At 36.1% G+C, this 14,281-nt stretch overlaps 1 protein-coding gene across 1 annotated transcript in view; it reads right to left on the bottom strand.

The window, feature by feature from the left end:
• LOC111043582 (putative U5 small nuclear ribonucleoprotein 200 kDa helicase) overlaps nt 1-14,281 on the bottom strand; it is a 111,542-nt gene that overhangs the window by 28,756 nt on the left and 68,505 nt on the right. The window contains exons 28-32 of the mRNA XM_039425655.1: nt 13,766-13,885; nt 10,906-11,118; nt 5,660-5,896; nt 3,268-3,470; nt 1,055-1,205 (exon numbers count right to left, since the gene is read on the bottom strand). Of these exons, the coding sequence (XP_039281589.1) occupies nt 1,055-1,205; nt 3,268-3,470; nt 5,660-5,896; nt 10,906-11,118; nt 13,766-13,885 (924 nt within the window). The remainder of the gene's footprint in view (nt 1-1,054; nt 1,206-3,267; nt 3,471-5,659; nt 5,897-10,905; nt 11,119-13,765; nt 13,886-14,281) is intronic.

The raw sequence follows: 14,281 nt of genomic DNA, 5'->3' as shown, positions 1-14,281 counted from the left end.
GTTTATATTTACTTATTAATTTTCTCAGTCGTACAATTATTTTTCAGTTATATGAGGAGGCACAACAGGATTATGCCCAAAACTGTCCCTTTTCAAATTTATACTACAGTCCAAATCAGAATCTAGGTTAAGCTACTATCACTCATCAAAATAACAATTTATTCACACTTCAAAAAACAAACACATCATCAATTGGTATTTAGATCACAGATTTTAAATTCACAGATTTATTATGAATTTGATTTAGAATGATATAATATGTTTGCTACAATATTTGTTAATATACTATGTATCATTAACAGCATCTAGTTACTATTGGACTTTCTGAAGTAAACATGTTTTCTATAACAAAGAGAAATAAACGAGAATAAGTTTCTCTTGCTGAATTTTTCTTCTCGTGAGATCAGCTGGATGATCCCACACACATACACTCGTTCACTCTCTTCCATTACGGTATCGACAGACGACAACATTTCCAGCTGTTTTTCCAAGGACGTATTTATCCTTTTAATGTCCTTCAGCGAGTTATACAAGGGTTGAGACCTAGTGCAATCGAATCTTCATATCATAAACCCACTTTGTTCCAAATTTCGTGAAAATCTTTAGAGCCGTTTTCGAGATCCGTTGAACATAAATATATACCCAAAGTGGGTTCATAACTGTAAAAATAATTGTACGACTGAGAAAATGAATAAGTAAATATAAACTATAAATTCAATCTTTCGTTACAAATTTTCTATGCTTTTACACTCCAGAGCAAAGCTCGGTCCCCCAATATCCCCATATATATATATATATATATATATATATATATATATATATATATATATATATATATATTTAAACAGAAATTGCTCGCTCAATATAATAGGATGTATGTAGCAAAAAGACTATTCAATATTGAACAACAACTATTCATTATTGAAAAAAATTTCGAGCAACAGAATACGAGCTAGTTCATTACGAAAAAAAAATTTCACTCAAATCAAAGATTAATAATAATTACTACAACGTGCAACGTATAGAATTTAATTGTTGTGAGTGAGTGACATACCTCGACTGGTAGCGACTCATTCAGGAACTTTTTGAAGAAGTCCTTTTTGGAGCTCTGGCACATGAGAACGCATTTGGCATCATCGTCTTCCAGTGGCCTGTTGGCTCTACCAACCATTTGCAAAACATCGGTAATGGGGTAGTCTTCATACCTACAACAACAAATTCCAATGTTAGAATAAAAAATGTTAACATCTTTTTTAGGTTATTTCTTTAAAATTGTGTCATTATTATTATTATTAAATGTCAACAAGCTTAACCGATCTATGTAAGTACTGCAAAATATACATGCCTATTCCTACATTAGACTCATTATCGCACACAGGCAATGTCTCTGCAAGAGTATAATATATTTCTTATTATAATATTGGTAAATCTAAAGCTGCGTACACATATTCGTGCTTCCAACCCGCACCGAGCACGCTCCTCCCTCGTACCGCCCTCGTACCACCATCGAACCACAGTCGCACCGCCCACGCACCCATCATGAACGTTACGGAAGATGTTAGATCTTCTCGCGTTCCCCGGTCGAACCACTGTTGCTCGCCGGTCGATCATCAATCGCTCTGCTGGAGTGACGTTCGGTTGCGGAGCAGAGCGACAGTCTGTATGCACCTTAATGTCATTTCTGTGGTGCTGACATTATCTGACTTTTATTGTAAAGTGTATTCTTATTTTATGCTGTACCACTGAAAGTGCTTGTAAGATTTATGAAATACTTTGATTTGAATTGTATCAAGCGGTGAAAAGTTCCGCGTCCCATGGGAACCTTTTTGACAGTAAATGTTTGAAAATCCAGTTACCGGTAAATAAATCGTGCCTCACACTCTGACCGCGATGCATTCAGAATGTACCACAATCTAAGAGCTGTCATTGATCGATAGGATGCACAGTCTGTAGGCCTACCTGCGCTAATAGCACAGAATAAGTACAGAATGGAAACTTGTAATCAATCGCCTATCTAACCAATGCTTTTTATATGACGCCAATACTAAACACGTAACGTGACCTTGGGAAGTTCCAATCCTGGTCTTCTGATTGGCTCGTGGCAGTAAATGGGATCAATTGATCCGGATCATTAAAGTGATCCGAACCTACCATCAATACTATTACAATGCGGCGCTTCCTAACAAGATGGCGGATTTTAGCGTCAGGGTACTAGCCAAGTTTCCATACTGTATGTATACTGTGCTGATAGCGTGTTGGTCTACCATAGCAAAGCCACAGGAATTTAGCCATTTACCATAGATGTTGGAATACATTACCAACAAAATTATGTTTGATAACCATTAGTTAAATGATTTCTTCTTTTTAGTATATTTGAGAGCAATAAAGTGGGAGAAGTGCACACTTCTCTACACGCTAAGTTTGTAAAGCAGCCTTTGTTCATTTAAGCAGCTATAGTGAGGTCCACGTTATAATGCCAGTGTTTAATTAGCAATGGTATTGCTATACTTGTCTATCATTCAACAAAGCGGGTAGCACCATCTCTATCTCGCTTTGCTCTGTTCCCAGATTGTCTTTCAACAATTTAGAAGTAATAATTAATTAACAAAATATTTTATCTTAATTATGAAAATTCATCATGAAATTATTGAAAAATATAACTTCTTGCTTAATAAAAAATAATTGAATATTTTAAACTAGAATGAACAGTTAATATTACATCAATAAACCTGTATCAGCTACCGTCTGTAGAAGGAATTGATAAGACAGAGGTACGGCAACGTTTTTCTCCTATCTTTCTCCACTGCGATTATAACGTGGACCTCACTGTAGTAAACGACACACTTTGGTGGAAATAAACTTCATAAGTGCGCGCCGAAAGCTTGAAACAAAGATTTTAAAGTCGCGTTCGATGAGAACAAGTAGTTTTGAACCAGTCGCGTGGAATGGAACAATTTACCACTGGAACTGGAACAATCTACCACTGGAACTGGAACAATCTACCACTGGAACTGGAACAATTTACCTTTAACCGTGTTCCCAGAACGACCCCACTAATTTTTTTTTTTTTATTTTATTTTATTTTACAATTTATTTCCAGAAAGTACATTTTACAATATATTCCCTGAAAATTACTCCCTCTAATATGGAACAAGTCCGTGTTTAGAGGAGGAGTCATTACAACAATAGACACAATACAAGAAAGAAAAATTTGACTTTCTACAATTTCTCACAATTGAATGTGAAAAGTGAATGAGTGCAACTCACGCATGTATCTTTCCGTTGTAGTACTGCGTGTCCATGATGACGACAAGATGCGCGCATATATTGAGTCGCCAGCAGAGGTTGCGCGTGACAACGGCCACTTGCACTGCGCCCGAGTCGAACAGCTGTTCGACCAATCGGTGGTCGCTGGCCGATAGCCCCGAATGGATATAGGTCACGCCTTGCGACAGGGTCTCCTTCAGTGTCTGCAACATACCACAAACCACACACAATTAGTCTTTACCATAGAGAAAAGATGGTATAAGAAGATATCCCACGATATAGGTTATATTTATGTTCCAATTTTCAAACGGATTTTTTTAACCTTCCGGTAGTCGCACCCTAATGTTGGCACATTACCAACATTCAGTCTTTGTTTATAATTGTTAACAAGATTTATTTCATAACTTTTCATTAGCAATCCCATTTTCATTTAACCTTCCGGTAGTGGCGCCCTACTCAATTACACGAGCAGTCGCGTGTTGTATTTTTTACAACATCCAATTCTCCAAGTGTCATGTTTACTGTCAAAACATATTAATTGATTGTGTAATTACTTTTCCATCTTCTTGGATTATTTTACGCTAATGAACATTTGGATGATTACCATTTCATAGCCCAATAAGGTAAATCAAGCAAAGCCATCAATTCTGTGTTATTGGTTCGTTTACAGTCCCCGTAAACAGTCTTTCCCTATCTTATGCGCAGTGAAAATTATGCACTGTCGCGACTAAATGGCAGCTTAAGACTTAATCATTGCTCGGTTGATACTGCAATTCAGTGGAGTGATAGGGGGAAAGTTTTGGAAGGCATAGGTGACTCATTCACTGACAACACCTCATTCAATAGTTTTGTGCAGCAAAAAAAAACTGACACTGTTGTACTTTTTACAACAGCGCGACTGCCGAAAGGTTAACTCAAGCCGATTACTGTCGACTACTGTCTATTATTACTGTATTGTTGGGTTGAGAGTGTAAGGCCCGCCGCAAAGTAGACCCACGCCACTCCAACCCACGCCGTGGGATGCTTTGTAAACCATTGTTATAAAATTATTCATAATCAATCAGCTGACAATCATTGCATGTATTATTATCATTACACAGATGTCTGGAGAAGCTTAGCAATGGTTTACAAAACATCCCACGGCGTGGGTTGGAGTGGCGTGGGTCTACTTTGCGGCGGGCCTAAGAACGGCATAGTATGAGATCTCAGATTTCTGTTTTAATTGAATCAGCTGATGGTTAAAACTAACATTTTAGTTGAACATTTGTGGAGAAAAGTGACATTAATGCCCGCTTTCAACAAGTTCGCATTGGATCGTCAAGACATCTGTAATGAAATCATAATCAAAGTGGGTGGCAAAAGCTTTAGGCTGGCAAAAACGGTAGAGCATGTATGATGGACATGAATGATCCAAATGACGTCATACATTGTTGCGTCATCACAGGGAAAGGCTTCGAGCAAAATTTTTGAGGTGAGTTTTTTGTATTTCCGACTTTTTGTTGTTTTTTCCTTCTCGATTTTTCATTATTTATAATTTTTTCTTCACTGGTTAGAATATTTTTCTATCATTATAATTTGCAATTTTCCAGTGGTTTATTTATTGTAATTGTTTGTTTATATTATATTAAAAGCCTCTCGCTGATGATAAACATGCATGTCCTACCTTTATTGGCCAGCCTAAGAAACAATAGACAGATCTATATTCAATACCAAAGATTGTCTAAATCTTTAAACAGTTTTGAAGCAGTTGGGCAAAAGGTGTAGAATAAGTTACCGCTACACCTCCAACAAACACCCCTAAAACTGTTCAAATGAAAGGTGCACGATTGGCTGGCAAAAAATCCTTTTTATAAATTAAGTGAATTTTACGAGAGCAGAATCAGCATACTTTAATTCTTATTGTTAGCACGTATGATCTAGCTGCTTAATTTTGTAATATGGTCTTTGTTATTTGTAATATTTGGAAATGTAATCTGAATAACAATATGTTTCTTAATGTGTGACTGTCTGTTTCATGTTCTATTTGTGTGACTTTGTCTTGTGCTTTTTTGGCTGGCTGACAATAAAATTGAATTTATTTATTTATTTAAGAAATGATTTTAATCTTCCTTCAACTGATTTACACTTAATATTTCCCGTAACCGAATTGGTAGTACTTGTTATATTTTTCTACCAATATAACCAAGTTTTTTCTTCATACAAGGTCAATCTATGATACTCTGGCCCGATTGCACAAAAGCCGGTTAAATTTTAATCGTGAGAACCAATCAGAGAAGCCTTCTTTTCGAAAAAACCTTATCTGAATGGTCTTTGTGAAATTAATCACGATTCAAATTTAACCGGCTTTTGTGCAACCGGCACTCAGAGAACAAAACTGTGAAACACAACTCACCTTATCAGTCATCCTGTCCAAGAACGGTTTGATATCGTCCTCCTCGGCGTGGAAGAAGCGGTTGGGTTGACCTTCGGCGGCCGCATAGGTGAGCAGATCGATGGCGGTGAGCCGCGCCTGCTTGCGGGAGGGCACAAACACAATGGCCGGCCGGTGGGGACTGTGCTTCACGATGGCGTTGTAGACCGGCTTGGCCATTGCGATCAGACGAGATGCGTTGTGCGTGATGTTAAAGCCCTGGTACAAATGGATACAGAAAATCAGTTGAACAAAGTAATAGGACAAAATACTGTTGAGAACGGACAAAAAAAAAACACCATGTTCAACAACATGGTGCGCCATAGATTCAAGATTCAAAATTCTTTATTGCCAGAACAACTTTACACTGTATAAGCACGTCAAAATAATAAAACAATAATATAAATGGTAACAACACTTGTGTAAGAAGAGAAATAGATAACCATATAAAATAAGCATATAATAATAGACATCATATAATATATGAAAATATTCAAAACATTCTAAACATGCTACTACAAAAAATTTTTGTTTTAGTCTTAAAAACAAACTACAATTCATATTAATAATTAATAAGTTATAAATAGTTATTTGTATATCTAGAGTGAAAAGTACGACTTTTTCTCTCTGTGGGAAAAAGTTTGAAGCCCGAGGCAAAGCCGAGGGCAGCAATTTTCCTGAGGGAGAAAAAGTATTTTTCGCTCGTGATGTACACAACATTTTTCCTCCATCTAAATTTTTTTATAGAAACTGCAAATAAAATCATTCTAATAACTTACGTATTGGTGACAATGATTCCTAACAACATAACCTAAATCTAAAAGGTCGTCTGATTGGCACTGCCGATTGCGCTATCTATCGGCAAAAGTTGTAACAATTATATCAACTGGGCAGCTACCAAAAATTGCTGACCCCCAGATCACGCGGTTCAGATTTGAATTGCAGATCAAAAATATTTGTTGGCTGGTATTTTGAATAGAATAAAGTATTTTAAAAATTGTATAAATTTTTATCGTCTACTAATATTAAGAAAATAATAATTATCATACAAACATATATTTCATGAGTTGATCAAATTTCTGGTTGTGGTATTGAATTTAGTTGACTCAATGACAGACACCCCTATTATGCTTTCTCATCTGAGCTTAGACCTTCTAACCTATTATGTACAATGTAAGTTTCAAAATAGAGATGCTCCCCATGTTATTTAAATGGAGTCACTTTTCCTCCCTAGGGAGTTTCTCTGTTTTTTACTACCAAGAGCGAAAAAATGACACTTTAGTATCAGGTTTCAGGGAGTAAAGTAAGTACTTTAGACAGTAGGTGGAGGAAAATATATTTAATTAGTTTATTGTTACCAAAAAGTTAAATGGTACATGTAGCATCATGAGAATTTATTATATTGAAGACTGAAGATACTCATCCACCGAATAGTACACCCTCTCTGTCAATTTATTTTTCTCATTTTTTTGAATTCATAGATCGGCAGCTCTCTAATATCTAAGGAAAGATTATTATAAATTTTTGCTTGTAGAAAAATATGGCTATCTCTTGTCTTGGAGAGTCTTATTTGAGGCAGTGATAGATCATTGCCACGTCGGGTAGAGTAAGAATGATTGGCTCTCAGACGCGGAAAAGATTCTATATTCATTCTAACATATAGCAAGGTATGAAGAATAAAGAGAGAAGGAAACGTTAGAATTTTCAGATTTCGGAAACTTTCTTTACAACACTCTCTGTTTTTCAAGTTATTCAATACTCTTACTCCCTTTTTTGCCAAATAAAAACTCTTGTTGCATGACAAGAATCAAGAACACTTTGCATGGAAAAATGTTCATGACATGTTACATGCCACTTGAGCTCTGCTCAGCTTTGTGGCTTCACGTAACAAATGACAATAATAATAATAATCAAGAATTTTATTGGCCATAAAACAACATTACAAAAATGTAAGCAATAGGCTTCGTCAATAATAAGTAAAATATCACAAGTTGGACTATAAAAACGAACAAATTTACAAATACACATTGAAATATTGTAGTAAAATATCACAAGTTGGACTATAGAAACGAACAAATTTACACATATACATTGAAATATTCCAGGTACTCATTAACAGAATAGAAAGCTTCAGACTTGAGCCATTTATCAAGAGCAATACAAAAGGTTTTCAATGGTAACTGCTTAACATTATCTGGTAGTAGATTAAGCATGCGAATTTGTAGGTACTTATGACTTTTTAGAGTTTTAGTCAATCTAACTGTAGGTCTAGTTATGTCGACCCTATGTCTAGTGTAATGTGAATGTATAGAAATATTTTTATGAAATTAGACAGATTTTTCTTTACGGAGATTAAATTATCTATATATATATATATATATATATATATATATATATATATATATATAAGCGAAATGGCACTCACTCACTGACTGACAGACTCACTCACTCACTCACTTACTCACTCGCAGTACTAAAAATCTACCGGACCAAAAACGTTCAAATTTGGTAGGTATGTTCAGTTGGCCCTTTAGAGGCGATAATTTCAACTTTGATCTTTTGGCAATATTTTAACTCTAAGGGTTGTTTTTGAGGGTTTAAAGTTCGTCTTTTAGCATGTATATTCTTCTTCTCCCAATCTCTTAATTATAATTGAAATTTCCATATCATATGTTACTATAGAACTATAATCTAGATAGAGTACCTCTTCGAAACAGTTGTTAACTGGCAACTAAATTAATAATTTTGTCAGGTTGGCATTAAGTTGAGTTGACTTTGTTAGGTTGGCACCAAGTTGAAGATTTAAATGCATTTATCGCGGAAAAATTGATTGGGCACTACTACTTCAATCAGAGCTATTCCTGGGAATATTATATTACTAGCCTTCAGGCTCGCTTCGCTCGCCATATCCGTTTAGCCAGACGTTTAGTCTGGCCCCCGACTGGATTGTCCTAACATATGATAAAAATGCTCAAATGAAAAATGCAGGCGAGCGAAGCGAGCCTGCTGATTTTATTCTTGGTCGATCCAGTCGGGGGTCCAGGGGGCGGAGCCCCCTGGCTAGACGGATATGGCGAGCGAAGCGAGCCTGACGGCTAGTAATATATATACAGACAAGACAAGAGTTGCCCCAAAGACGAATTCCATAGGAGATGAGGGATTGGAAAAGTCCATAATACACAAGTAACAAAGAATCAGCATTCAAAGATAACTTGAGTCTCCTAAGAAGAAAAACAACTGTGGAGAGTCTCCTGCACAGACTCACGACATGAGGCTCTTCTCTCTAATGTGAATCCCAACAGTTTGACATTATTCTTGACACTAGTGTCCACGGGGGGCCACATAGTGGAGTAGGACACTTTCCACACAGAAAACACTAAACATGTAAAATTATGATATTGAATTTCTTATTATTTTTTGTTAATGTAATGTTGGCAACTCTCACCTGCGCACAGGATTTTCCTTGCAGGTGATTGGTTTCTGTATTTTTGCTGTTCAAGTGAAATTTTTGAATGTATTGGTTTTGGAAGAAACAATTAAGTTTTTTTGAATTTTTGAATTTTGAGAAGACACATTATAAGAAAGTTGTTCAGGGATGTTCCTAGTTATCAAACTAGGAGAGTGACATCTGATTTACTAAGACTTCCTAAATCGTATACCTTTTTGTGTAGTTGAGAAGTTGATATTGTGGTAATTATTCATATTGAATGAAAAAGACTAAGAAATTGTCAAAAAACCACTGATTTATTGATAATTAGAAAGATTGGTTTCGGTTATTACACCATTGTCAATCTCTGATAAACTGATAAACTTAACTGTTTATAGCAGTAGCATTTGTTAGCAGTGGTTTTTTGACAATTTCTTAGTCTTTTTCATTCAAAATCGTATACCACTTGTTTCCAGAAATTGTTTGTATTTCTCGGCCCTAAGTTTTTCAACAATACTCCTCTTGAAATTAAGAGAACACAAAATCGACTTGTTTTTAAAGCAAAAGTTCTTGGATGGCTTAGAGGTCTTATGCCTGTCTATCTAGAGACCTTATTCAATGTGGTTTCTTAGTTAAAATACTCTGATAATGGTGGCTATGCATTGGCTAAATGAGCTGGAATTGGAAAGTGAGCATGGTTAGTGTGAATATGTGAGTGATTGGTTGCTAATTTTTCTTTCTTTCTTCTTTTTATATTTATTATTATTATTATATTTTTGTTGTGTGAAGCCACAAATTCTGAGCGGTGCTTAAGTGGCATACAACATGTCATTTTTAGAATGGAGTCACATTATATTTTTCTACTCCTCTATAAATTCATAAATAATCAGATATTCATTCCTGCTCGCAGACGTAGAGTTTTGTACTCTCAGCAAGCAGTATTTTTCTATCCAAATTCACAAATTAGTCCTGGTTTAGCATGTTCGAATTCTTGTCTGATGTTATTGTTTAATAAATTAGACTTTTATGTACTTTATAGATTATTAACTTATTACTCTAATATTGTTAAGCTGTATTATTTTTTCTCATAATTTGTAAATATTGTGAATTGGACCGGTTAGGACGGCAATTACAGCCTTAGATTCAGGTTTCCGTTTAACTGAGGCCTGGCAACAAGCGTGGTCAGCAAAGCAGAACATTGACATCCCATTTGTAGCCAAAAGGCCACCAGGCTTCGATTTGCCTCGTAAAACATGGTCGGCATTGAATAGGGTACGAACTCATCATGGTAGATGTGCCTATCTGATGCATAAGTGGGGGAAGGCTGACTCCCCTTTCTGTGAGTGTGGAGCAGTCCAGACTGTGAGACACATAGTGGAGGAGTGTCCCAGTTCAGCATACACGGGTGCACATGAAGATTTCCTGGTGGCTAAACCAGCATCAATAGCCTACTTAAATACCCTGGAAGCATGCCTCTAATTTCCAGGTCAAAAGTGACTAAGATATTTTCATTCGTTTTATATATGAATTTTCTATTGTTTTCTTTTTTTTCGAATTTTGTGATCATAAATGTGTTGTGTATACTGCCATACGCTAAATAAATAAATTGTGAATTGGATTGAATAAAATTTGAATTTGAAATTTCTGAAACTAACTATTGTATGTAATTGTAAAGTATCTAATATTTTCTGTAATTGATAGTACTGTAGTTTTAGTTTTTTGGGGGGAAATAAACATTTATTTATTATTAATTTATCTCTTTTTCTCTCCGCCGCTAAGGAATTAGACTCTGAGTACTGACCTGTACATGCAGCTCGAGCGGTATCGGCCTGACACTGGGATGGAAGTTGAAGGTGGCGTTTGGCGAGCAGCCGAGCCACTGAGCGGCGTCGCGCGCATCGCCCAGCGACGAGGACAGCGCCACTATGCGCACCTGGCGCTCCAGCTGCGACGAAATGTAGCGCATGCGCGAACACACCACCTCCAGCACGGGACCGTCTTCGCCACCGATCAGCTGACAAACGGAAAATTACACAATTAATAAACTGATAATTTTACAAAACTTACAATACTTTGATACAATAAGAATACAATGAGTAGAAGAAGAATTACGGGGAAGAGATAAGAAAAAGAAGACAAGAGGAGGAGAAGGAAGAAGAAGATGAAGGAGGAAGGAGAGGGAGAGAAAGAAGAAGATAGAAGAAAAAGATAGAAGAAGAATGAATGAATGAATGAATGAATGAATGAATGAATGAATTTATTTGCCAAAAACAAAATACAAAAAAGCTTTACAAAAAATAAATATAAGTATATGCTACTGCACTTGAACCAAGATACATACATTTATTTAATTAGATATAATAACGAAATGATATCATTTACATTACAAACAATAGTTTTAAAATGAAGATTCAATTTATGTTCACATGCATAAGTACAGTAGGTGAGGCAAAAACACCGGCAAAAGGAAGATTCCTTGTGCGCCAGTGTGAGTGGTAAATCAGCTTAATCAGGGATGTATAGGTGCGTACAGACTTTCGTTCTGCTCCGCAACCGAACGTCACTCCAGCAGAGCGATTGATGATCGACCGGCGAGCAACAGTGGTTCGACCGGGGAACGCGAGAAGATCTAACATCTTCCGTAACGTTCATGATGGGTGCGTGGGCGGCGCGACTGTGGTTCGATGGAGGAACGAGGGAGGAGCGTGCTCGGTGCGGGTTGGAAGAGCGTATATGTGTACGCAGCTTAATATATAAACTTGAAGCGTATGAAGTGTTCGAAAATATAATTTATTTATATGAAGATGCAGACATGAAGAAAACATAGAAAAAGGAGGAGGAGGAGGAGGAGGAGAGGAGGAGGAGGAGGAGGAGGAGGATGAATAACAACAAGAAGAATGGAAAGAAGGAGAAGAGCAAGAAGTGGAAGTAGAAAAAAGGAAAAGAAGTAGGATAGGAAGGAAGGAGGAAGAAGAAGAAAGGAGAAAAAGTAGAAGTAGAAGAAGAAAAGAAGAAGAAGAAGAAGAGAAGAAGAAGAAGAAGAGAAGAAGAAGAAGAGAAGAAGAAGAAGAAGAGAAGAAGAAGAAGAGAAGAAGAAGAAGAGAAGAAGAAGAAGAAGAAGAGAAGAAGAAGAAGAAGAAGAAGAGAAGAAGAAGAAGAAGAAGAAGAAGAAGAAGAAGGAGGAAGTGAAGGGAAGAAATAGAAATGGAGGAGAAACAGATGAAGAAAAATAACTATGAAACACAGAACCTCCAGTGCGGTACAAATGGCACCAATATAAATAACATTGGTAGATAAAATAATAAAGAGAAAATAATTATAATCACATTAGACTTGAGAAGTTATCAGGTTAATGAAGTGCTTTATTGGTTTATCAAATTATGAAAAGCCTTCAAGAAATATTAAAAATATTGATAATATTTTTATTATTTGTACTTCAATAATGATGCTTTTAATCAAGAATGTATATATAATGGTATATTTCGCACCTAGAGCAGAAAATGAGATTTTTCCAGCTCGAAATCGGTTTTCAAGTCCGAGGCCGTAGGCCGAGGACTAGAAAAAATTGAGAGCCGGAAAAACATTTTTGCCCATGGTGAGAACGTTATTTTTCGCCACATGGAAAAATAAACAATATAAATATGAGAATAATTGTTTATTAGGCACTTCTGAAGGCAAAACAGGAAGGTCATAGCTCTAGCAAATCTGAGGTAATCTGAATATCAGGAAATTGACCAAGTATTTTTATTTTTTATTCTGATTTGTCTAAATAACCTAAAAGATTATGTTCAATTATGTAAGAGGTTGAGTTTATACTTTTTATTCTTCCAAATGACAATAAGATGATATTATTATAAATGTTTTGATTCTTGAATAATAAACACAAATAATGAAAAGTTTTTTGATCAGCTGTTTTAGCACACTTGAAATTTGGCCTATCTGAATGTCAATGTCAACAATGCTTGTTGTCGTAGACTTCGGAAGTTTAGGTTAGAAGTTCTATCCTACTCTGAAAATCGAATTTGAATAGTTTATAATATATATCTTATCTGTATTTTATTCATCCAAATAAAATGATAGTATCTTATTGCAGAATACTTATTCAATTCTAGAAGCATAAACTGATTCCGTTTCATAAACCATTTTGTAAACACGTTCACATCAAATCAGAATCAGCTGACTTCAAGGTTATTTTACAGCCCTAGGGCCGTAAAACTTTTACCGGCCTGGTCAGAAAGCAATCATTTTCGGCCTCCATATGACGCACGAAAACAGCTCATTACATCCAAGTGGGGCGAAAAATTATTTATAGGTCCCAGCTGAAGTATGTCAGTCGTAAGGCCCATTGACAGCTGAATGATATATTCAGGCGGTGGGACCTTCACGCAAGGGACTCCCCACCAACAAAAGCCATACGAATTTAGTTATAAGAATAATTATTAACTTAATTGCCAAAAATTAACAACGTAACCAATCAAAGATTAATAAATCAAACACTTATCATAAGAAAATAAACTACCCAGAAATAAAAAACTGAAAAATATCATTATTGTTATTCTGAGATGTCACCAGTCATTTGAGTGGTACTCAAAATTTGATGAACTATGTGACGATTGTGAATAAATAGATATCGAGATGTAATTTAGACGAAAGTTGTTTACCTGTAATTCGTCAACAATGAACAACTGGACATTCTGCACATTCTTTCTCTGTTTCCATCGCCTGGACAACACGTCCCATTTCTCAGCCGTGCAGATGATGATCTGACCCTTGGCTAGAAGCTGTCAACAAGCAAAATATCATTGTTAGAGTCAACTAAATCAACTATTACTACATCAATTACATATTAGAAACAGAAAAATATCGATAACCATGTCAACAAAATCAACAATCTCAATGTCAAGTCCAAACGTTGGCCCAGCCTGATAAGCTTGGCCGCGTTAGTCTTTCCATTCACACTGCAATGTGATCAGTCACTACCTCCGTAAACAAAGCCGTAGTGCATTCTTGTGACGTCAGCACAGGTAGAGCTCCCACACCAATAGAAACACCAGCTGATATAGATCAGTTGAAATCAACGAATTTTTATTGACGTCAGCACAGGTAGGGTTCCTACGCCAATAAAAATTCGTTGATTTCAACTGATCTATATCAGCTGGTGTTCCTATTGGTGTGGG

This window comes from Nilaparvata lugens, chromosome 4 (assembly GCF_014356525.2).
Source record: "Nilaparvata lugens isolate BPH chromosome 4, ASM1435652v1, whole genome shotgun sequence".
NCBI classification, from domain to species: domain Eukaryota; kingdom Metazoa; phylum Arthropoda; class Insecta; order Hemiptera; family Delphacidae; genus Nilaparvata; species Nilaparvata lugens.
Note: the sequence above shows the minus strand (reverse complement) of the source record. Positions and strands in the feature narration are given on the sequence as shown.